The 24,746-nt window shown below is 43.6% G+C and overlaps 1 protein-coding gene across 3 annotated transcripts in view; it reads left to right on the top strand.

Annotated features, from left to right (window-relative positions):
- The window catches only part of MOCS1 (molybdenum cofactor synthesis 1), a 54,365-nt gene that overhangs the window by 5,794 nt on the left and 23,825 nt on the right, over positions 1 to 24,746 (top strand). For 2 of the 3 annotated variants that reach the window (XM_067564779.1, XM_067564781.1), the window contains exons 2-4: positions 11,793 to 11,925; positions 12,330 to 12,497; positions 21,837 to 22,001. In XM_067564779.1, the coding sequence (XP_067420880.1) occupies positions 12,341 to 12,497; positions 21,837 to 22,001 (322 nt within the window). In that variant the 5' untranslated portion in view covers positions 11,793 to 11,925; positions 12,330 to 12,340. Of the gene's footprint in view, positions 1 to 11,792; positions 11,926 to 12,329; positions 12,498 to 21,836; positions 22,002 to 24,746 lie in introns of those variants that run through there. The other variant, XM_067564780.1, reaches the window with a different exon arrangement.

Raw genomic sequence — 24,746 nt, 5'->3', positions numbered from 1 at the left:
CTCTGATGTGCAAATTGTGTGGAGTGTCTGCGCACCAGTGAACTGGTGTCTGGGGGGCTGGTGTCACACCTTTGGGGGTGACAGACCAGAGGGGGAAAGAGAGAGAGTCTGGTAGTTAGAAACTTGGGGAGAATGGATTTTGGAGACAGGACTGGAAGGGCTGTTGGTGTCACCCTGCAAAGAGAAACTAGGCTGGTGAAAGCCAGGGTGAGACCTTGTGCTTGTGGGCAGGCAACTGGTGTCAGGGGCCTGAACCAAAGCTGCACAGCATAAAGGAACCCATGGTTACCGGGCAGGCAGGGGCGTGCATGAGGGGAGGCAAGCGGGGGCATGGCTTCCCCCCACAATCGGTGGGGGCACAGAACTCCTCTGTGGGGTGAGCTCCTCCAGACCCATGGCCCCAGGGGGAAGGGGAAAGAATCAGCTCTTCTGGCCACCTGGGAAGCGTGAGCTCCACCAGCCCTGGCAGTGGCCGGAGGGTGGGAGGGGAGCCAGCCCCTGCCCCGTCAAAAGTATCCAAATGTTTATTCCTGTGCATGCCCCTGTGGGCAAGCAGTGATCTGGGTGTTCCCCAGTACATCACGGCGTGGGATGCTTGGTTCAGTCTGGACAAGTTTCCAGTTTTGCTGATAGACTATCCATTTTCATACTGGCTGGTCCACATTCCTAATCCAACCTGAGCCCCAGAAGCTGAGTATAGTATTTACAAGATAATTTTCAGGGTTGGGTGATGTTTTGCAGATCATGGTTTTACAGGGTGTGGGGCCCCTTAAGCCTCAGGAGGAGTTGAGGGTAGCAGGGCACAGGAGGGAGTTTTAGGGAGATCAATCTTTTCAGGCTATTTTTCTTCTGTACTAATGATACTTGAATAGTAAATGTTTAACATGGGGAACTTGTGACAGTACTTAGGGTACCCAGCATTGAGCTTCTTGTTACCTCCTGCCTTCAGCATGGGGGAGTCTTGTCAGGGTCTGGCTGGCTATCATCTCCAGAACACCACCAGCCTTTCAGCCACTCAAGGGCTCTCCTCAGGGCTGCCTCAGCCCTATCTTTGCCTTGTTTGTTAACAAGAGGTGCACCCCAGTCACTGAGTCCCTTTGATTGATATCCATCTCCTGACACTGGCTACTCACAGAAATCCCAGATCTTCTGCCTCTCCATGAACAGGGTGCCCGGTTTTACCTTAAACCACCGCTCCTGTGTAACATACAGCACTCGTAATGAAACAAAAGTATCTTTATTTAAGGAAGAATAAAAATTATCTAGAAACAAGAGAGTGCTGGAAACAATGGTTGTGAGTTTGTCAGCTCTGAGGTGAGAGTTTGTAAAGAACAGGGCACCCTTTGCCTAAGAGTCTCCGTGCCACAGAACTTTCCTGCCATCTTAGAATCATAGGGCTGGAAGGGACCTCGAAGTCATCCAGTCCAGTCCCCTTCACTCATGGCAGGACTAAGTAATATCTAGACCATCCCTGACAGGTATTTGTCTAAGCTGCTCTTAAAAATCTCCAATGATGGAGACTCCACAATATCCTTAGGCAATTTATTCCAGTGCTCAACCACCCTGACAATTGGGAAGTTTTTCCTAATGTCCAACCTAAACCTCCCTTGCTGCAGTTTAAGTCCATTGCTTCTTGTCCTGTCCTCAGAGGCCAAGAAAAACCATTTTTCTCCCTCCTCCTTGTAACAACCTTTTATGTACTTGAAAGCTGTTATCATGTCCCCTCTCAGTCTTCTCTTCTCCAGGCTAAACAAACCCAGTTCTTTCAGTCTTGCCACATAGGTCATGTTTTTAGACCTTTAATCATTTTTGTTGCCTTCTCTGGACTTTCTCCAATTTGTCCACATCTTTCCTGGAATGTGGCACCCAGAACTGGACACAATACTCCAGCTGAGGCCTAATCAGCGTGGAGTAGAGCAGAATAATTACTACTCGTGTCTTACTTACAACACTCCTGCTAATACATCCCAGAATCATGTTTGCTTTTTTTGCAACAGCATTATACTGTTGACTCATACTTAGCTTGTGGTCCACTATGACCCCCAGATCCCTTTCCGCAGTACTCCTTCCTAGGCAGTCATTTCCCATTTTGTATGTGTGCAACTGCTTGTTCCTTCCTAAGTGGAGTGCTTTGCATTTGTCCATATTGAATTTCATCCTATTTACCTCAGACCAATTCTAAAGTTTGTCCAGATCATTCTGAATTACAATCCTATCCTCCAAAGCACTTGCAAACCCCTCCCACCTTGGTATCATCCGCAAACTTAATAAGTATACTCTTTATGCCATTATCTAAATCATTGATGAAAATATTGACCAGAACCGGACCCAGAACTGATCCCTGCAGAACCCCACTTGTTATGTCCTTCCAGCATGACTGTGAACCATTAATAACTACTCTCTGGGAACAGTTTTCCAACCACTTTTGCACCCACCTTATAGTAGTTGCATCTAGGTTGTATTTCCCTAGTTTAAGAGAGAGTCATGTGGGACAATATCAAAAACCTTACTAAAGTCAAGATATACCACATCTACTGCCTCCCCCCTATCCACAAGGCTTGTTACCCTGTCAAAGAAAGCTGTCAGGTTGGTTTGACATGATTTGTTCTTGACAAATCCATGCTGACTGTTACTTATTACCTTATTATCTTCTAGATGTTTGCAAATTGATTGCTTAATTATTTGCTCCTCTTAATTATCTTGTCTTAGGACCTTTTTCAGCAACACTTTTTTTTGAGGAGTGGGATGAGGGCCTGCTAAGCTTCCAACTGAGACTTCTGTGGTAGCTTCTAGGAATTAAATGGCAACATTGAGTTCTCAATACCTCGATGTTGGGAACTTGAAGAGCTGGCATACCCAGAGTTGAGGCACTTATAGCAGCTGCGCAGCTGAGATGGACAGATCATTTTGTCCATGCACTGGATCATCGGCTCCCAAAGATTCTCCTCTATGGTGAACTCAAGGAAGGGAAACGTGATCGAGGAGGGCAAAAGCTGCACTATAAGGATGTTTTGAAAAGGAATGTGAAGAAAGCAAATATGAACATAGAGAACTGGGAAGAAGTTGCCAGAGAAAGATGTAAATGGAGATCTGTAGTGTATGATTCTGTCCAGGCAGCTGATGTGCACAGAGGCAGCGTATCAACAACACCATCTTCAGTGGCATAATATCAAGCAGCTTTCCAGTTTCTCCTGCCCAAACTGTCACAGTGGCTTTATTCCAAATGCTGGACTTGCTTCTCATTGCCGAATTAACAAGTGCTAAATTTCCCTCCATCACATTCATCGTCAAGTATGAAGGACAGCCGGAGACTGGGGTGAGGGCTGCTAAAGATAAGATTTTAATTTCAGTGTTTTCTGGAAATCCACATCTGTGCCCCCTCTAAACATGTGCCACTTTCACTAAAGGGCTTCAACATCTTGAGGTGAAGGCTTGATTTTGATTTCTTGAGGCTCTTGATTAGTTAATTATAGTTGAATCAGGGGCCAAAAAGACTCCATCTCCACCCTAACATTAAGAAGAAATCACAGTCAAGGGAGCAGGGAGTAGCCTAGTGTTCTGAGCAAGGACTTTGTTCTGGCTCTGTACAGCTCTTTAACCAATAATGCCAGAAGCTATTTCTGACCCTGGAGCTTCACTTTGCAGGTGACAGGCCAAAGTCCCTAGTCATGGTCCACTCACCCAGGTCCCAGTTAGAATTGTAGAAGGATGTATGAGGTTGCACAACCCCCACAACTCCGCACCAGCTCTAAAGCCCAGAAGAGAGTCCACTAATGCATTTTGACATGGAGGATCATGTAGCTTTTCTTTTCCCAACTCCTCAGTTCAAATCTTGTCCTGTTCCACAAAAATTTAAGGCTGTGCAGTCATCTAATTTCCAAGCCCCCGCTGGAATAACCACTGCATCAGGTGTTCATACCAGCTGAACAAGTGGTATTAGGTATTATTTCCTGATGCACAAATGCCTTTGCAGGTGGGATACAGGAGGAGGGCTATACCAGGTGTGCAGTACTTGATCGTACCCTTTCAGAATCTCCATCTGGATGAATAGTACACCAGAGTTTGGCTCTCCTGTCCTTATATCTAATCTTCCCCTCTTTATCCCAAGGAATCAAAAGGGTTGGACTCTGGGAGGTTGCTGCCATTTCTAAAGTCCACTGTGACAGCCTAGTCTGCTACTGTTCTGCTTTCTCTTTCTCTGTTATATTGTCACTTTGTCTTTTGGATACCAGAGTCTGCATCTTAAGAAATGAGTAACAAGTCTAGAGAACATTGATTAGATCAGTGTTTCTCAACCTTGTAAGTAGCAAGTACCCGCTAACTTTTGAAAATTTTAATAAGTACCCCAACACTCAATTTTCCACTCTGAGAAATACAATCTTTTTCCCCTTTATGGCTGGACAACTGTATTTCTCGTAAAGCAGAAGAGTTCTGAGTTCTGCAGTGCTGTGTGGCTGTGGCAGATCACAAAACCCCCTGCTGTTTCTCCCCTCCTTGCTCCTCCCCTTATTCCATTTGGGAGCCAAGTTCAACGCCAGCCAGTCACTGGCCTGATGGCAGGGTCAGGTGGTGTTCTCCTCACACACGCGAGAACTTGTGAGGTCTGAGCAGGCACTAGCGGCTCACCAGAGTGGATAGCAATGCTCCCCATGGCCGTCCCCAGGGGTGTGTGGGCCTGGGGCAAATCACACTGTGTGGGCCCCTCTTAACATTTTTATACTGGTAAAATCTGGGGCTGTCATAGTTGTTAATTTCACTGCTCTAGCTAGTAAGCCTGCGGGTAGAGCCCGGCTCCAGGACTGGGCAAGCCGCTGGGCTCTCTGCCTGGCTTTCTAGGCACCAGGCTTTGAGCTGGGGAGGGGAGCTGCCACCTGGGCAAGTTGCAGGCGGCTGCCACCTAGCTGCCAGCCTGGGAGGTGAGCAACTACTGCCTGCTCCGAGCTGGGGCGAAGGAGACTTCTGAGCCGGCTGGGACCTGGGAATATGGGCAGGCAGCAGGCAGCTGCTACCCATCTTCAAGCCAGGGTGCAGGAGGCTGCGTCTCAGCTCAGAACCGGGGTATGGATGGCCACCGCGGTGAGCCCAGCTCAGAGGGCACAGGAGGCTGCTGCCGGGCTCCCACCTGGGAGCTGGGACTGGGCGGGGAACAGGTGGCTGCTACCTGGATTCCCAAAATGCCAACGGTTGCTGCCCAAGCCAGCAGCTGCCACCCAGCATCCCGCCCGTTTCCCTTCACTGGGTTTTTCACTGTGTGCCCCCTGCCTGTGTCTCACGTACACCCAGGGGTACGTGTACCACAGGTTGAGAAACTGTGGATTAGATCATCCTGGGTGATCCTCAGCATTTTTCTTCCTCACTCCCACTGTCTTGTATAACCTTTTGTAGAATATGTGCAACTGTAGTCCTTCAAGCACTCTTCCCATGGGAGTCTATCTCATATACATGCACTAAGCTGTCCTGTGGTATTCCTAATGGGTATTAGCATTTCTGGAGATAACTTAATTTTTCAATATTTATGGAAAAATTACTCTAGAAAACACAGTCTGATTGATGCGTCCGGAGGTGTAACACCTTGTGTCAGAGAGTTACAGGAATAGATGGTTAATATTTTTTTTTTTAAATATTCAATGTGATCTTCTAACTTCTAAATATTTTAGTGCTAATATAAAGTGTCAGATTGACAGCCCAGGCGTCTGAAGTCCTTTGTTCACAGATCATTTGCAGTACAATCAGTAGCACAGCAAGCTTCCCCAACTCCATCCATCAGTGTGCCCCAACCGACCTGGAAGAATTGCATTCAGGTGGGATGAAAATACTTCAGGGTTCATAACTATTTAAACCTTGGCCTTTTTATTGAGACTATTGATAATGCCAGTGAGTGCCAACTGAAGAGGTGTTGTGTGTTTGGTTTTTTTTCTTTTGGTAATGTAGACAACTGCTAGAAATTGGAACGAGAACTACCCAGCTCATCTCACATGTCTGTGAACAGCATCAGTTAATGGTAACTTGCTGTCAGCCCCAAACTGGGCTGGATTTGACCTGGCAACCTACTAGTTAAGGACTCCTCCCATTACCAATCCCCTAAACAGTATAAGGAGGTGACAACCAGCTAATGAATAGGAAGTTCTAGTTGTCAGGATGAAAACATGATCTCCATGTTGTTTTACACAAGCCTGTCCGCCACCCACCAGAGCAAAGGTTGCTAATTGTTTCCAAAAGTACTTTTAAAGGGATCATATCAACATGAGTCTGCAGATCCATAATATGTGACTTAGTGGTGAATCTCTCAGTTTGCGTTATGTGAGCAGAGGGAAAGGGTACAGTTGGAGTCATGCTTTCACTGGGGAAAGCCCTGAGTAGTAAGCTTTCTTCTCTTCCCTTCAAAAGCTGTCAATCTTTTATAACTTTATGTAACACCAGCTTTTGCATGTTTGTGGTGAGGATTTTGTAAAGATACTAAGGTTATAATGAGAGATTATGATTGATAACTAGGTCATATTTAAACTTTTAACACTTTTTTTTTAGAGAAAGCAAAATCATCAATGCATTTGCTCTTTAATTACAAGCAGCTTCTAGCACTCAAGCAATATTGCAATAACAAACCATCTCATGAAACTGAAGGAAAAATCCAATTAAGGAAGCAGGTCTTGGTTTCAGTTCCAAAAAGTTGCTTTAAACAGCTAAAAGATTTAAAAACTTCCTTGCGACTGTGTCCTTGAAGGGAGAGAGTGACACTTTCACATTTATAATAGGCAAAGGTTGCTAACTATCTGCCTATTTGTGAAGCAACTAAAGGATGTAAAACGACCACAGAGTTAGCCTGTCAAGATTGCTTTTGCTAGCTGATGGATGGACAAAGGTTAAAACCCTATAAACTTGGCTGTGTGCTCTACTACTTACAACAGGGAGCAAATCTTAAAGAATGTTTACATGAAATTTCCACCAGAGTTAATGTTGGCTCATCTGCACCTAACACTGAGAGGTCTAGTGTAGGAATTCCTAATGTTGACAAGGCTTCACAGAACAGGCTGACACACCATGTGGTCTGTCTGCAGTACCTTTCCACTGGGAGTTAAAGATAGATTTACTCCACTGCCTGCTCAACTGGAAGTCTTCCTAGTAGTTATCATAGATGAATCATGTATATAGGATCTGAGCTGAGAGTTTTGCTGTGTGTTGAGCAGTATTGTAGTTGGCAGTTTTACCTATTGGTAAATACAAACAGGGAGGGCCAAGGTCCTATATTGATGCCAAATACTGTTCTGTTATTCAAACTGAATCGGGCATAGATTCTTTTTTTTTTTTTTTTTAATGTGGAAAGCAAACTTCAGACAGAAGAAGGCATAGATTTCCTTCTGTTTGCTGAAACTGGATCACCAAAAGCAGAAGTACTGGTAACTAAATCTTCACTGCAGTAAAAGACTTGTGACACAGTTGCAGCTGGCCTTGCTCAGCTGACTTGGGCATGTCTGGGAGGCTAAAAATTGCTGTGTAGATGCTGTGTAGATGGGCTGGAGCCTAGGCTTGGAGATCTACACCCCTTGCCAAGTGTCAGCGCATGGCTCCAGCCCAAGCCCTGAAACCTGGTGAGGGGGGTGAGTCTCCAAGCCCGGGCTCTACTCCAAGCCCAAATGTCAACACTACAAATTTTAGCCCTGCAGCCTGAGTCCAACTCAACTGACCCGGGCTCTGAGACTCAGAGCTGTGGGTTTTTTTATTGCCAAGTAGATGTACCCTAATGGGGCTAATGGGCCACTTTGTGTAAGCAGACACCAGTGCTTCCTGCCGTTTTTCATACCTTAACTGAGTCCACTGGCCCAGCTGCTATGAAAAGTCCTCTGGACTCTTGCCATTTAATTACGAGATCTCTGCAGGTGGAGAGCTGAAGTACATTGAACAATGGACTCTGGGAAGATTATGCTCCTACGTAAGGATTATCTTTCTGCTTTTCTAAAAGGGTAGCAATGTTAGAACAGCTGTGAGTGAGTCAAAATGGCTTCAGCTATTAGATGTCCCCTCTCTGAGCCTCCCACCATTCTGCTCTCTGTCTGGCTGCACCATGCTCCACCCCAGCTCCACTCCCTGATCCCAGATCAGTCAGGCCGTGTAGGGCATCTCCTGCCTGTCTCGCAGCCCCACGAGCAGCACACAGAAAATCTTCTCCAAAAACTTCTGAGGGAGAATAGACTCATCTGCATCTAGAGCATGTACAATATTGTACATCATGCTAAACATAGTGCTAGAGCTCCCTTGTTCAGACTACGGAGTGGCTCACGGTGCTGGCTAGAGCCAGCCATAACATGGGTAGGGCTGAGTGTCCTCGCTCCACCAGTACACCTCAACACTGACCACCTGGCACCCAGCCCATGCATGCAGACCTGTGGCAATTCTGGAGCTCTTTCAGCGGAGACTCTGGATAGCTCTTCTTTATAGGTTCTTATACAGTGCTCATCAGCACAGTATCTGAGCAGCTTTCAGTAGCGCATTGAGTGATGTGACTTAGCATTTGTCCTGTGACTTGTTCTCTCGTCCTCTCCATTTCCTCCAGTAATGCAGCCCTAGAGTCCAGTCACTCATTTAACCTCTGAGGTTTACAGCCAGATTTTAATATTTAACCTTTAACTCCTTATCCATTGAAACCTAACAAGGATAGCTAGAATGTCTTGAACTGGCAACTCCAGTCACAGGGTTTAAAATATTCCTTTTTTCTTTAACTTGCTAAACACAAAATCAATCTCATAAATAATTTTGTGATGCTGTGTCTGTTAATGGAAACAAACTGCATTGCATTACCAAGAATAATTTCCATTACATCACACCCACCTCATCCCATTATTCTCACTTATTTTGTTCCCTTCATGTAATGACTGCTCAGTGTGTATCCTAATTATTCAATTGGGCTCCATAAAATCTTAACAGAATTGTGATCAATATAAATGGAGAAATGTGAGTGCCCACAAGCAGACAAAAGCATGTAGGTATCATTTTTGCCTGTTAACAATACTGTAAACAACACTTGATACTCCTTTAGCAGCACCCTCATTTCAGCCTGTGAAAACACAAAAGTGGTTTAGTAGTATTATCCCTGTTTTACAGTGGTGAGGTAGAAGTACAGTGGGGTTAAATAACTTGCTTAGCAACTCATGGGTTAGTGGTAGAGCTGGCTCCTAGTTCTCTGGTATAACCAGTAGGCAAAGCTTGGTAGCTTTCAAGAGAGTTAGATGGAGTACATTTTTCAAGTATTTCTGTCTCGTGGTCTCAAGAGTTCATCCAAGACTTCAGCTTTGAGGTTCCTCTGAGCATGCTTGTGTGAACCATAAAAGTGTAACGCTTTTTGAGGCAATTGTATGTCCAGACTCGCTAATATACTGATGCATTCTGCTTAGGAGTAGTCTCACATGGGAACTGGTTAGGGATTAGCCCAAAGGCAGGGAGCAAATTGGCTGCAGTCATCCTGTCTTATTTTGGGGCCTCATCAACCTCAGGCTCTACTCTCCATGTTAATAGTAGACCATGGATCTCAATTTCTTTGAAAGCGAAACTATGATTTGATAATAGCTATTTTTTAGCCAGAGGCTTGAAAGACCACAGGACAGGAAGTGGAGGAGGAAGAAGTGGAGAATGACCACAGGGAATATGGGTGGAGTGCTCATTTATATAGTCTTTCTCAATTCAAAGGTGTGTTTAAACTTGGAATAATGGGGATGGGGATGGGAGAGAACCAGGCATAAGCTTGATAAGCGTCACTAATAGGTTTATCCAAGAATAGAGAGATTTAGAAATTAAATTAAGGAGGATATTGCATTAGTGTGAAGTGGAAAGGGAATCCCACCAACTTCTGAGGCCTGTACAACACAACCGGCTCTGATTTACACTTGTACGAATCTGGAGTAACTCCATTGATTTCAGTGGTGTACAGATTTATGCTACCATAATAGATTAGAATCTGGCCATCTAGTCTAGATGATTGAAAACAGGCATGCATTTCTGAGTCATACAGATGTAGTCTGGGGCTCTTAGAGAAAGCATTCTAGTCTTCCACACAATGTATGTTAAACCCACAGACATCAGCAGAAGTAAAGTTTGGCAAATAGCTCTTTCTTAATTAGTTTGCTCTGGGAACTGTCTGTTCTGTCACTTTCATATGTTCCTTTAGATGTTGGTACTCTCTCCATTTTTGGAATAATTATTTCTGGAGGTGTTTCCCAAGGTCTTAATCCCCATCCACAAACAAGTCTGGTTTGTTCCCTAAGTAGCTAGGAGGTGGGGCAATCCATACTGGGTGGGGGAGAAGGGAGGGATCAGTGGTTGCAATTTCCTTACCTGGAAAAGGTAAAAGACAAACTTTTCTTTAGCTCCCTAATACCCCCATTCTTTATTCTTAGAGACATTTTGCTGGACCACTGCTCTGTAGTTGATATCCAGTGTGGAGTTCTTGCCCACTGCTGTGAAGATGATCAGTGGTTCCTTAGCAGGGAGTTATGATGCTCTGTGGGGAGTAAGCAGCAACAGGTGCTGACGCCTTTAAGAAGCTGATAGCATGATTTCCTACCAGTGCCTCTCTGGGAAGGGGATGAGATGCAGAATTGTTTCTAAGGAAGATGTTTTTAATCAAACATCAACTTATTTTAATGGCCCAGTAAGCAAAGTGGTGGCCTGGAGCTGCTGGTAAACTTTAACCCTAGTGCACAATGTTTTGAGTAACTTGGGTTTGTTTGGTTTTTTTTTTCCCCCCTTCCATTTCTTTTGTTAGCTGCTGCTACAGTTTGTGTCTTGAGCAGCATTTGTTTGCAAATCAGATTTGTCTGTCCCACTCAAGCCTGGGAGACTCTTATTGATTCTCCCCTTATTCGACCCCTATTGTACAGTTTTCTGACCCCACTGCCCTTGCTGGTGTTTTACTCCTTTAATTACACATGCAGGAACATGAAGCTCGGCGTTTTAGATAACGTTACAGTCTGGAATAACTAATCCCAAATGTGTTTCTTCTCCTAGCACTTGTAGGCACATACTAGGAGAAGAGAACAGTTTTGTGTAACTTACAACCTTGTTTATAAGACTGGCATTACTATTAAGGGTTCTAGCCTACCCCCGAGCTGGTGTGCTCAGTGTCTTTCTGCTGGGAATCATGTTTCCTAAGCAATGCTGTAGCCTCACTCTCCTCTCCACAGCACAAGGCTTCTAACACAATTCAAACAGGAAAATCATACTATAAATCTGCTGGCAACAGTTGTAAGTGGCCCAATTCTGTTTTTACTGCTGACTGGGCTTTATGCCTCAGACTTGAACTTTCAGAGGCAAAGGTTAGCAATGTCCTGTCAGTTCTAACTTTTAATTCTGCTAGGCAGCAAAATGCCTGGCAGGATCATGCCCGGGTTGATCAATTTGAGGACGACAAATGGTAAGACTTGGAGGGCCTCTGGATCACTCTTTCAGGTGTACATCTTTCCCTCTCTCTATATAGATTTCAGGAATCAAACTGTCCGTGCAAAATACCTTGCAGGGAAGGCCTAGAGCAGCTGCTACACAAAGTGATTAGGTTTAAAATGTTTCTCCAACCCCTTTATTTTAAATATGTAGCATGATGCAATGGATTTAAGCACGGGATGGGAGTCAGGAAACCCCTGGAACTCCTTAGCTGTTCCACTGAGACTTGACTTCTCTGTGCCTCTCTTTTCCCCTTCTGTAAAATGTAGATGCTAATTTCCCTGGGGTTTAGGCTCCGTTAATATTTGCATAGTGCAGGGAAGATGAAAACAACTGCCATTTATTTTATTATTCTTTTCCCTCAGGAATTGCCAAGCACGAGAAGAAAAGGTTTCCTAACTGAACATGCTGCTCCTTTCTCTGCTTTCCTGACTGACCGCTTTGGACGTCAGCACAACTACCTGCGGATCTCCGTGACTGAGAAGTGCAACCTCAGATGTAAGTCGGTCTGTTTCTTCCCCCTCCACATCCCAATGAGGTTCATGCACTCCATAGGATGTGAACTTCACGTGTGTAAACATTTTTAAACCCAATCTCTCTTTGGGTTTAAAATACAGATTTGGTGACCCCAGTACTTTTTGCCAGAGGTTGGCTTCCCTCCAGACTTAAATGGCAAACATGATTTGGAGACCTATAAAGTGGGTGTCAAATTCTTGGGATTAAGCCAGCGGCCTTGTCTGTAGGTTGCTAGTTTGACTCTGTTCATGCCATCTGCAAGGCAGAGCAATGGTGATTATAGGCAATTCCTATGCAAAGTGCCACCATGTGCAGTGTTGGTTCCTCGCCTCTGATTCTTTGCTGATACTTTTATTTGCTCATGTATTTCCTGATTGTTCCTTCAGGTCAGTACTGTATGCCAGAGGAAGGAGTTCAACTGACTCCTAAATCAGAGCTGCTCACTACCCAGGAGATAATCACCCTTGCCAGGCTCTTTGTGAAGGAAGGTGTAGACAAGATCCGACTGACAGGTGGAGAACCACTCATCCGGCCTGACGTGGTCGATATTGTGGGTAAGTTCCTGGTCTGGCTTTATCCTCCTTTGTGCTGTATGATTTGTGGGGATTCTTAGACGTCTCAGCCTAATCAAATTGAGCAACATGGCATGCGAGCTACGTTCTGAGGGGATATTCCTTACCATGATCTGAGAACCCTGTACATGTACTCAAACGTTCACAAATTGTCCTTTTCTTTTGCAGTCACCATCTCCCCATGCATCTTACCAAATGCATGCAATGCAGGCCTGTTCCATGCAGCAAACTTCCTGTGCTTTGCACAGTTCTGTTTTTAAATGTCCCAAATGATGGGGCTTTTTCCATGTTCCATCCTGTACCAGCTGAATCCTGTGCGTTGTCTTCGCATTCAGTTTCAGATACAGTGACTTACAGCAGTACAGCCTGGAGGTGACAAATGCATGAGTCGCTGTGGGCAGGTTCTCCTCCAGGAGGAAGGGAAGAAGTTTCTTAGCAAGCTGCAGGTGAAAGAAGGCCCTTTTTTAGTACTGGCGCTAACTGGTCATCCCAGCATATTGAGGAGTCAAGCAGGGCCTGAGGCTTTGTTCCTATCTGACAAATGGGAACTGTATGCCTTCAATAGAAGGTGGAGACCATGCCTCTGCTAGTTCTTCAGTGCATTTCCCCTTTCTGACCAGTGTTGCATCCGTCTTGCCTCGATTCCACCTGAGCCAGCTACACTTCATCCAAGAGCTGGTTTTTTTGTTTGTTTGTTTTTGTTCCCCCCCCGCGAAGATATTTTGACATCTTGTTAGTGGCACTGGTTGCATCACTTGAGAATGAGATATGTAGTTGAATGTAATCAGCACCCATTTGTCTGCTGAGCCCATGGGGGTCTGACTAAATCCCAGGGGACTCATGTAGATATTGACGATAAGAACGAATAGTATGGATCCTCATGGGACTCCGCAGATGAGTGCCTTTGGAGAGTAGGGGCAATTACCTATTGCAACCCTATCTGCTGTAGAGGAATAATTGGAGTTACTGTAGTATTGGGCCACCTACTCCTACTGTATCATACAGCTGAGTTAGTGGGACTTCATGGCCCTCTGTGTCAAAAGCAGCAAAGAAGTCCAGCGGTGTGAACATAGAAGTCTTGTGTCCATGGCCATAATGTCCTTTAGTGCCAATGGAGCGGTCTCTGTGCTGAGCTCTGATTCCGTGGCATCCAGGATGTTGGCCGATGTGATGTGGTGTGGTTGGAGCTTGGTGGTTACTGCTTCTTCAGTTATTTTGCTTATAAAGGGGAGGCTGGGGACCAGATGGTAGTTGGAGAGATCTTCAGGGTCTGATGATGGCTTATTGAGGATTGGGCATAGTTGTTTCTTGCTGACTTTTATCAGCCAGGCAGTGTGTGGATGCATTTCACAGGTTGTGGTGTTAACATTTTTCAGGGCTTCTTAAGTTTGTTGTGTGAGGGGGCCAAACTCAGTCAGGGTAGGTAATATAGTCTGGTCTGAGTGGAGTTTTCTTCGAGTGTGGCCCAATGTGTTATCAGCAAAGTATGCGGGCTGCTTTTCACAGTGGCTGGTGCTTGAATCAGGTATTTGGGCTATGCAGTCTGGCTTGATTAGCCAGACCGCTGTGCAAAATAGCTCTGCCGCTCCTGATTCTGCAGCATTGATTTTAGAGGGGTAGAAGGCTCATTCTGTGTCCATTACTGCAGTGGCGTAATCCTGTAAGAGTGTCCGTGCTGCTGTGGAGGGTGGATTCAGAATGCGTTTTGCACTCTAGCTTTTTGCCTGTGCACTTCATCTGCTGTAGTTGATCTGTGAACCAGGGTGATCATTTTGGTTAGTATCAGAGAGGAGCGGGTAGACTGGGGCCACTGTGTTAATAGTATTGGATGTTAGGTGACTACTGTTGGACTAACTCACTGCTGCCTTAGGCCTTATGTTTGTGTGGCTTGTTCTTCTAAAGTGAGTTGAAAATCTAGAGAATTCAGGGGTCTGCACATACACATCTTTTTTCTTCTTCTAGACTATTCTGTAATTTACTATGCATGTGTCTGGTACATAAAGACACAGTCCCAAATTAACAATTAACAATAAAGGGAGCTTTCACAGAGGCAAGATGGGTCCACTGATGTGTTTTCTCCAGAGTTCCAAGGGAAGTGACAGAGGCACCATTACGGCAGCAGTTTGAGAACAGACATGTGGATGGGGAAGTAAATAGCCCTGCAGATGAAGGGGGGGGGGGGGGGGAGAAGGGAGCAGACTGGATAGCCCAAGGGGCCTTTTCAGGTCTCAGTGGTACATAATGTTGATATACTCCATTTTGTGACTCTGCATTTCTGAGCAGAAGCAGCTCAAGGCAATCTGCCGCCCAAGGCAAAACTTCAGTATGCCACCCCCGGTGAAGACAGCCTGTACTGTGGGGCCAATGAGGTAGCAGCTGAGGCACATTCCATCAGAGCCAGAGGATCCCTTTCTCCTGGGCCTTGCAATGGGAGGAGCCAGCAAGGGACTGGGGGCTCTAGTTTGGGAAGCTGGAGGCTAGGTGGTAGGTGTGTGGGAGAAGGCAGGAGGCTTGGGGACAATGGGTACCTGGGGAAGGCAAGGTGAATGTGTGGGAGGTGGGTGCCTGCAGGAGGCAGGGGCAACCCCAGTTCACTCTCACCTCCTCTCCTGGGTACCTAAGCCCTAGTCAGGAGTGGGTACCAGATGCCCAGCCACCTCCACCACTTACCTTCCTGGCCCATAATAAAGGACGCTCCTCCCTTCTGCTGCTTCCCACCATCAGATGTGGCACTCCTGTTTAAGTGCACATGCACACAGGCCTCTCCAAGCAAGGCTGCCCAGCAGCTTGCCTGATCCAAATAGACTATATCAACATAGTTTGCACCAGCAGGGTCTATATGGGGCAGTTCAAGCGCTCTGAGTTCACACCACTTCTTCCAGTAATCTGCCACCGATAGGCCTATAGCTAGAGCAGCCTCTGCTTCTGGGATGGATTCTCTTTTCTAGTAAAATGAGAGTGCTAACTGTGGGGAGTGAAAAAAACCAACCAAAGAAAGTCTGGTTTTGTTCCCAAGTAACTAGACCTGTCTGGCTAGGATATTCTGTCTTGGCAGTGCATCACTTAGAGGAGTTTCAGTTTTCAGCTGAAGCTTGTTTGCACTCCCTAGTCTTTGAATGGAAGGCAGGATTCAGTGAAGCAAACATTGTGTTGAAGGGGAAGGTGAGAGGAGGATCATTGTGATCAATTGGCACAAAACTATGGCTGAAGTTCAGGAAGGAGTTGGCCACGTTCAATAGTTCTGCTTTGATGTAACTCTTCAGAAAATTTTCTGAGTCCTAGAGAATTCCTGTATTCAGTATGTCACTTGCCTCAAAGTGGGAGCTGCAAGTACTTTGCTAAATGTATTGAGCAGTCAGCTAGTTTTACTGTAGCTTAAAGAGAGCCAAATAAATGTGTGGTTAGTCGAGAGAAATTATGGTATTGGGCCTACAAAATCTTCATTGCCGTGAATCGGAGATGGCTGTGTTACTCGCAAGTGAGTTCTGCACGATTTTAGGAAACAGGAGGAGATAAAAAATGTAATAGCAACCCTGGCATTATCACATATTTTGTTAATGCCTCATGTTTAGTCTACTCACTTCTTATTTTGCTGTTTCTTTGAGTTTTTTAATAGCCTTTTCCTCTTTGAAATACCTTGGTGTTTATAGAAATAATGCATTTAGTCTGGGCAGGTTTTAGTGATGTTTATAAGGCTGTTTGTATTAATAATTTGAAATGTACATCATAATTTAGCAAGTATGTATGTTTTCATGACCTTGTGATAAAACCTTTATCACTAAAACTATCTCCGGGGTGCAGATGCTGCAGGCATTCTACCTCAGCAATACTAAATTCTGGGTGCATAAACTTCCCCTGCTGTAGATTTACTTGGAAATGTTACTGTTTGGTGCTGCTTCTAAATGATGTGCACCTTACCACCAGTCTGCATTTTCCTCTAAGTAGCATCATGTGCTGTGACACGGTTTGTTTGAAAGCAGTTTAACTGTTCAGTGGAGCAGGAAAATAACTTCTCTTCTTGAAGTCTTTAGACGTGGGAAAGCCTTGTAGTCAGTTAGTTAATGAATAAACTCCTAATTTGTAGTCTTGTTATTAATTTCATTAAACAAATAAATGTTTAGCTGATTAGAGGAGCACTCTTCACATAACTCCAGTCTGATTAGAAATCAAAACCCACCAATAATCTGAATGTAATAGAACAAAACTGTGTAAAACCACCAGTGACTTGTACTAGATAAATGTCTGTCTTTAGGGGAGTTTAAATTCCAATTATTGCCCATTTAACTGAAGAATCAATCATGTCCTGCAGACATAGACTTGGAATTATTTTAAAGTGACCTTTGCAAGATGGCTATTTGTAATATATCCTTGCCTGTTAGATATGAATTACATTTCTGAATTTTGCTATTTTAATAATATATGTTTAATCTTTGATGGTGTTTTCTTTCAAACTGGACAGTGAAACTAATTTAGTCCATTTCTCTTCCTCTCGCTAGTTAATTCACTTTTTGGATTTCATGTGTTTAATGCAATGCTGTTTTGTTTCCAGCATTGCAGGGAAATATTTACATTATTTCTTAACTTAGCCTCTGAAAACACTCTTAATTATTTGGGTTTTTAAACCCTTTTTGTGTTTTGCTCTATATTAAAGCACCTCCCAAGTCTTAGATGTGACTCACCTCCCTGAGAAGCTTTTCTTAACCAGCGTGAAGTGCCTAGGGTGTTGGCGATATTGATGCTCTGAATTTAGCTTAGTTTTCGCTGAATAAATATTCTCTGTACATAAAGTGTAATATATCTGCTAATAATAAAACCCTTGAAGTCTATAAAGCATAGAGGAATAGTTAGTACCGCATTCTGTTAAGACTCTGGGTCTGAACTTTTTTTTCCCTTCCCATTGCACTAATGTGGCTTGAAACTAGTGTGGGAAACTAGGTTTTTTAATCTTTTATTTATCCACATGCCTGATGCAGCTCTTCAGATTATTTTAGAAACTCGCACTCACCATGAGTCAGCAAGTACTACTTACTTCAGGCTATATCGTGTCATTTTGTCTGCTCTCGGCACGAGTTCCTGAAGTGACTGGTAATGGGATATAGAGCCTGTCTTCCCTAGGTCAGGCAGGACTCCCTAGACTTCTATCAAACACAGTTTTGTTTACTATCTTTAGATACTGGGTTGAGTTTTGCTAGGAAATAGCACCTTTTGACTTGTAAACAGGAGTGAATATGAGAAGGGAGCCATTGAAAGAGTATGTATGAAACTGCCCTTTTTAGAGAGAATGTTCTGGCCATGAAGGGGCAACACATGTAAAAGTGGTTGTCTTATTTACTTAATGCTAAAGGCTGCACTCTCACCTCAGACTATTGAGTTAGGTAATCAGATCTTTTTTCCCCCTCCCCCACCCATTCCATGTGGTCATTTTGCCTTTTGCCTTTATTTGTATGTATTTAGCTACTGATTATTTTTGCTGAAGTGATTACGGCAGGCATAAAAACAGCCTTAATCCAGCAGAATGCTTCATGACTGTGTTATGAAATCTCTCTCTAATCTCAACTGAGTTTAGTGGTCAAACAGTGCAGCATGACACAAGTTAGCTGCAAATGTTTCACTGCTTAGCTAGCACAAATCCACAAGCAAGCAAGGATAGTGGCTGGTCCTGGTGAATACCTGCAGACCCTAAGTATTAGTTCTCCATCTCTAATGTCTGATTGCTGGGTGTTATCCAGTCTGTTTACTACTTTTTGCAAGATTGTGCCCTCCATTAGTTTCCAGTGAATTGTCTAGTTGTGTATCTGTTACACAAGGAAAGAGGCACTGATAAGAACCACATTCTGCCCTAATTGGCTAAATTCAGTTGGTGCCATAATAGCTTAGTGCTGGAATCCATCCGTTTCAGGCTGCAGCATGAGAGTCTGATTAGACTCGGGTTAAACCTGTACGTACTACACCTTTCCAGCAGTGATGTCTGTAGTGGCTTCTGTTGTTTTTCTGTAGTTGGAAGCTTGGTGGTTGATTTGTGTTCTGAGGACAGCTGATGGGCAAGAAAAGCAGTTACACTGATGTACCTTCTTCCAGACTGCTGGCTCAGCCGGTTCCCCTACTGGCAAATTATAGAAGATTAGGGTTGGAAGGGACCTCAGGATGTCAGCTAGTCCAACCCCCTTCTCAAAGCAGGACCAACCCCAACTAAATCATCCCAAATGGATTGTGCTGCTAGCTAGTGCTTCTCCCACGACTGCTGGCAACCCTTTCTCTGGTAGCTCATTCCTGCTCTATGGGGAAGGTTTGAGATACCAGGAAAGGAAAGTGAATAGGAAGTTGGTTCTTAGTGAACATCACTATTGCCCCTCTGCTTCCTACACTCACGGTACTGGGTACATGTCTTCTAAGCCACAGCCCCGGCCCCAAATACCTTCACAAGCCTCTCTGAGAGTGTCTGTAGCTCAACTTGGAGGTATTTATTTCCAGCTCAATGAGACAAACTTACACTAGCTCTCATTGAGCTAACGTACTGAAAATAGAACGTGGCTGCAGCATCGCAAGGGACGGGAAAAGCTAATAGCCTCGAGTACGTGCCCATCAGAGATACTAGGTACATACTCAAGCTGGCTAGCCCCACCTGCCACTTGCATTACCATGGCTATGTTCCACTTAGCATGCTAGCTCGATGAGGAACCAAAATAGAATCTGGTGCTCACTCCTGGAGCTAAGAGACATATAAAGTAGGTAACCATTTATTCTTGCAATATAAATACACATCTGCCTATTGGAATACAGACAGGTCTTGTCGACAGTAAGCAAGTTGAGGAACACTGATGGCGTAGCTCCATTGGAGGTAGCAGTGGTGGGAGTACTAGAGTATTTGGGAATCTGGTGGCCATCTGTTCTTTTATTACTGTGCTTTTTGTAGAACTGCTCCAAGCAGAGTTAGATGCCATGGAGATAAAAATGCCCATACTCTGTCCATGCTCCGTCCCAGAAAGCGTAGAATGTAGACACAGCCAGAGCAGATTAAATCTACTGAATGAGGTACCACTTTTACACAGTCACTTCTTATAGCAGAACTGAACTTTAAGGAGATGAGAGAAGGGTGTTTTTGGAGAGGTTTTTATTAATCAAAACAATGTAACTTAAATACTGTGGAATCTACACACTGCGAACTGGGTTGTAGTGAAACAATGGAAATCCCAAGTGATTTCAGTGCATCACCATTTTCAGGTTGCAATCCCAGTTAGCCTTGCTAAGCAGAGAAGTTACCTTTCTCTGTGCAGGAAAGGAGATGACTTCACCGTAAAATGGTTCTAGTGTTTCAAACAAACTCTAAACACACCACAAGGATTTGGAAAAAAAAAAAAAAAAAAAAACCACAGTAAAGGAAGGGGGAGGGAGTGAAAGGAACTCTAAGGAAAGAAAAAGAAGAAATGGAAGTAATTAAGGGAGTTCAATTTTTAATTTCATAGTTAAGTTTGCTGCCAAATTACCAGTAACAACCTTCTGCGCATAACTCAGCTCTGCAGATGCCTCAGGCTGGTTTCAGTGTCATGCGAGCCCCATCGGTGGTCACAAGGTTGCCAGGTTTGGGAAAAGCCTCATAACATTCAGGTTGAGGGGCAGCAACACCCTTTCACACAGATTGGATACTATAACTCATAAAGTGAGGCAATGGGTAGTGCTCTACAATTTTCTGGCTAGCGGCACTTGGAATTCACGCCTCCTTTTCCTCCTCCAAGTTGGCAGCCTTTTTACACTTGATCCTTTGATCTACCCTATAGACTATATATAGCGTATATTACGCTATATAGTATCCTATATAATGAAACTCAGATGATGGTGATGTTGGAACTCTGTAGATCTGCACTGGAGACTAATTACATCTCAGGACCCTGCAAGTATTTCATATTTAGGGATCCTGCTGTTCCTGAGGTTTGAACTTTATGATGTTTATCTAATCTTTCCTCTTTTGTGTTTTTTAATAGCTGTGCCCTTGTGGGCCTTGCATTAGCACTAGTTAATCATTTAGGCTGGTAATGCTTGTATTAATACTGATGACTAACTTTGAAGATTTCAGCCTTTTAAGCTTACCTCCAGAGTGTCTTTCTGGCTCCTTAAATTCCCTGTACAGTTTTTGGTGACTACAGCATTCTTTGCTAGCTATCTTAGGTTGCTTGTGTAATGTTGCTTTGAGCTGTTAAAGTAGCTGCCACTTTCTCCCCAGAGAGGTGATTGCATTTCAGTGGTGGGTGAAGCAATTTTCAGTGAATGATACATAATATGCTATGGTGTGTAAAGCCTTTAGGATTAAAGGTGCTATATAAGTGCAAGTAGTTCAGCATCTGGATCCAGTTGGGGGCCCCAAGAAAGTAATGGTTAATGACTGACCCATTAGCACTGGAATTCAGCTTTCAGAGCTGGACGGTTGGGAGACAGGCCAGGTGAAATGAGTCCATAGAGTTTCCTTCAGTATTAAAGCACTCATTTGCTCTAATAAGTATAAAGCAAAATTAATCTATATCCAGAGCATTCTGATGAAGTATTGGAAGCGCTGCTGTTTGCCACATTTTAGCTTCTTTAATACCATTTGAAGCTGGCTTTGTGCTGTACTCTATTAATCTAGTAAGTGCAGCTCCAAAGAGAATATGGCATAGAAATGCGTGCCGGTTGTCAGCACTACCCATTTGGTAAGGGATGAGCTCCCCATCTCCTGCAGTGAATTGGTAAGTAATTGGGTGAATGGTCTTGGCGGATGGAGGGATTTAAGCTCTCAGCCACATTCATGTGAAAATAATTTTCTTCTCCCCAGCATTGTGCATGTTCCTTTCCCTAGTGATCTAGAACAGTGGTTCTCAACCTTTTCAAACTATTGTACCCTTTCAGGGGTCTGACTTGTTTTGCGTGCCCCCAAATTTCACCTCACTTAAAAACTACTTGCTTACAAAGTCAACCATAAAAATACAAAAGTGTCACAGCACATTAACTGAAAAAATAGCTTACTTTCTCATTTTTACCAGGCAATTATAAGATAAATCAATTGGAAAATAAATATTGTACTTTTCAATGTACAGTATATAAAACAGTATAAACAAGTCATTGTCTGTATGGAAGTTTAGTTTGCACTGACTTCTCCTGTGCGTTTTATGTAGCCTGTTGTAAAACTAGGCAAATATCTAGATGAGTTGATGTACCCTCTATATATACACCCCAGGGCACGTGTACCCCTAGTTGAGAACCACTTATCTAGAATGTTTTCTACAGGTTCCTGTGCATCTTATGGTTGAACTCTGGCCATTAAACCCTCTCTTTTTCCCTTTTGTTTCCTAGCTCAGCTGTACAAGTTAGAAGGGCTACAAACCATTGCTATCACAACCAATGGCATCAACTTAGCCAGGCTGCTGCCACGGCTGAAGGAGGCTGGGCTGGATGCCATTAACATCAGCTTGGATACTCTGGTTCCAGCCAAATTTGAGTTCATCGTCCGGAGGAAAGGTACAGAAATTCAAATAACGTCTCACTGGTATAGGGTAAAATTGCCCATCTTTTTTATTTTTATATCCCTGTTCGCTAGTCTCTTTCAAACTTTTATATTGGGAGAGAAGTGAAATTCCCTTCCTTAAGACCAACCTGAAATATCTAAACTTGGCTTGAGTTTAACAGCTGGCTATTTTCCCTTCTTCTCAACCTTCTTTCATAGGCAAAACCACTTTTCATGAGAACGGGTGGAATAAAGAACACTTGTGAATAGCTTGTTAGGAGGTCTCATAATTACATTTATCAATTCTCAGCTCTACTCTGTTCTCCTGTTCATCATTTTCATCCAGGAACAGAAACAATACCCTGAAACCATTTGCCCACTGTTATTAAGTGTCAAAGGCATGAACGGCTGCCAGATTTTTTCCCTCCCATCCACAAAAACTGAAAATGATTCATCCAGATTAGTGGTTGTCATCCTGTTCCTTGCCATAACCTCCCGTTGCAACTGACACAAGTATTTTGTGACAACCCCTTCCCCCTGCCCATCTAACCATAAAGAAAAAGAATATGGTCACAAGTTACTGAAACCCATTTGTGACTCCTGGGTTCAGAATCTATGATCCCAACTACTGGATGATAATGAATACTGAATATGTTCACTGCATACCAGGTTGGTTCATGATTTGTCTGCTATTCACCAGCTCTGCTTCTTATACAGACATTTGTTCTTAAATCCTGTAAACATTTGATTGGCTTGGAGTACGAGTGCTTCCATTCACTTCCTATAATGAATCCTGCATTAAGGACCCATCAAATGGGCAATCTCGTGTCTTATGCAAGCATTTTAAAATGTCTCCAGGTGGTTTCCAGTATTGCTTTTATTAATTCCTTCAGATAAGTCCTGATGGCCTGTGAAATGAGTTAGTGGTTCAGTCCACTTCCTAGTGGACAAGTATCGCATTGAAATCAGCTTCAGTATTGGCGCTATTTGGAACCCTGTTGGCATTTCCAGCAGAGAAGCCAAGGACTAAATAGGCCACGGAGACTGAAACTTAATGTCACCAGTAGAAGTGGTCTCTCCTGGTTGTGGTTGAGGCATGTTTAAAGAGACATTACTAAGGGCACAAGAGCAAAGTATCCCATTGTAGAGGAAAGATAGGAAGTATGGTAAGAGACCACCTTGACTTAACAAGGAGATCTTAAATGACCTGAAACTCTATTTAAAAAAAAAAAAAGTAATACAAAAAGTGGAAACTAGGTCAAATTATGAAGGTTAAATATTTAAACACACACAAGCATGTAGGGACAAAATTAGAAAGGTCAAGGCCCAAAATGAGATTAAACTAGCTACGGACATAAAGGGTAACAAGAAAACACTTTGCTAAAACATTAGAAGCAAGAGTAGGCCCGTTACCCAATGAAGGGGGAAAGACAATAACAGAAAATGCAGCAATGGCCAAAGTGTTAAATGCCTTTTTTGTTTGTTTTCACCAAATTAGCAAAGTGAACATCAGTGTAAATAGGGTAGGCTCTGAGTCTAAAATAGGGTAAGAACAAGTTAAGAATTACTTAGACAAGTTAAATGTCTTCAAGTCAGCAGGCCCTGATGAAATACATCCTACAATACTTCAAGAACTGGCTGAAGAGATCTCTGAGCCATTAGTTATTATATTTGACAACTCTTGAAGGATGGGAGAGATCCCAGAGGACTAGAAAAGGGCAATTAGTGTACCCATCTTTAAAAAAAGGGGAATAAGGACAACCAAGGGAATTATAGACCAGCCAGCTTAACTTCCACATGTGGAAAGTTAATGGAGCAAATAATTAAACAGTCAGTATGTAAGCAGCTAGAAGTGAATAAGCTTATAAGTAACAGTCAACATGGATTTGACAAGAACAAATCATGTCAAACCACCCTAATACTCTTCTTTGACAGGGTAACAAGGCTTGTGAATGGGGGGAAGCAGGAGATGAGATATATTTCAACTTTAATAAGGGCTTGTCTACATTTGACAGTACGTACACTGACAGGAGAACCCCTCCTGTCGCCAGAGGTAATCCACCTCCCAAAGAGGCGGTAGCTAGGTTGATGGAAGAAGTCTTCTGTTGAACTAGTGCTATCTACACAAGGACTTAGGTTGACTTAAATACGTCCCTCAGGATTGTGGATTTTTCACACCCCTGAGCAATATAGCTGGGTCGATTCAATTTTCCAGTGTAGGTCAGCCCTAATGCTATTGATATTGTCTCACATGACCATCTCATAAGCAAACTAGGGAAATGTAGCTTGGATGAACCTACTATAAGGTGAGTGCACAACTGGATGGCGATCCAAGCTCGGAGTAGTTATCTATTCATGGTTCACAGTGAAGCTGGAAGAGAGCATATCGAGTGGGGCCCTGCAGGGATCTGTCCCTGGTTTGGTTCTATTCAATGTCTCAATAAATGAGTTGGATAATGGCATAGAGTGACTTAATAAAGTTTGTGGACAATACCAGTCAAGGAGAGGGGTGGGATTTGGAAGCACTGTGGAAGATAGTATTAGAATTCAAAATGACCTTGACAAACTAGAGAAATGGTCTGAAATAAATAGAATGAAATTCAATAAGGACAAATGCAAAGAACTACGTACGCTTAGGAAGGCATAATCAATTGCACAAATACAAAATGGATAGGAGTACTGCAGAAAAGGTTCTGGAGGTTGTAGTAGAGCACAAACTAAATATGAGTCACAAATGTAGTACTATTGCCACAAAAAAA

The sequence above is a fragment of the Emydura macquarii genome, unplaced genomic scaffold, assembly GCF_026122565.2.
Source record: "Emydura macquarii macquarii isolate MOO-44397 ecotype Brisbane River unplaced genomic scaffold, CSIRO-AGI_Emac_v2 contig_2676, whole genome shotgun sequence".
Classification (NCBI taxonomy): Eukaryota; Metazoa; Chordata; order Testudines; family Chelidae; genus Emydura; species Emydura macquarii.
Note: the sequence above shows the minus strand (reverse complement) of the source record. Positions and strands in the feature narration are given on the sequence as shown.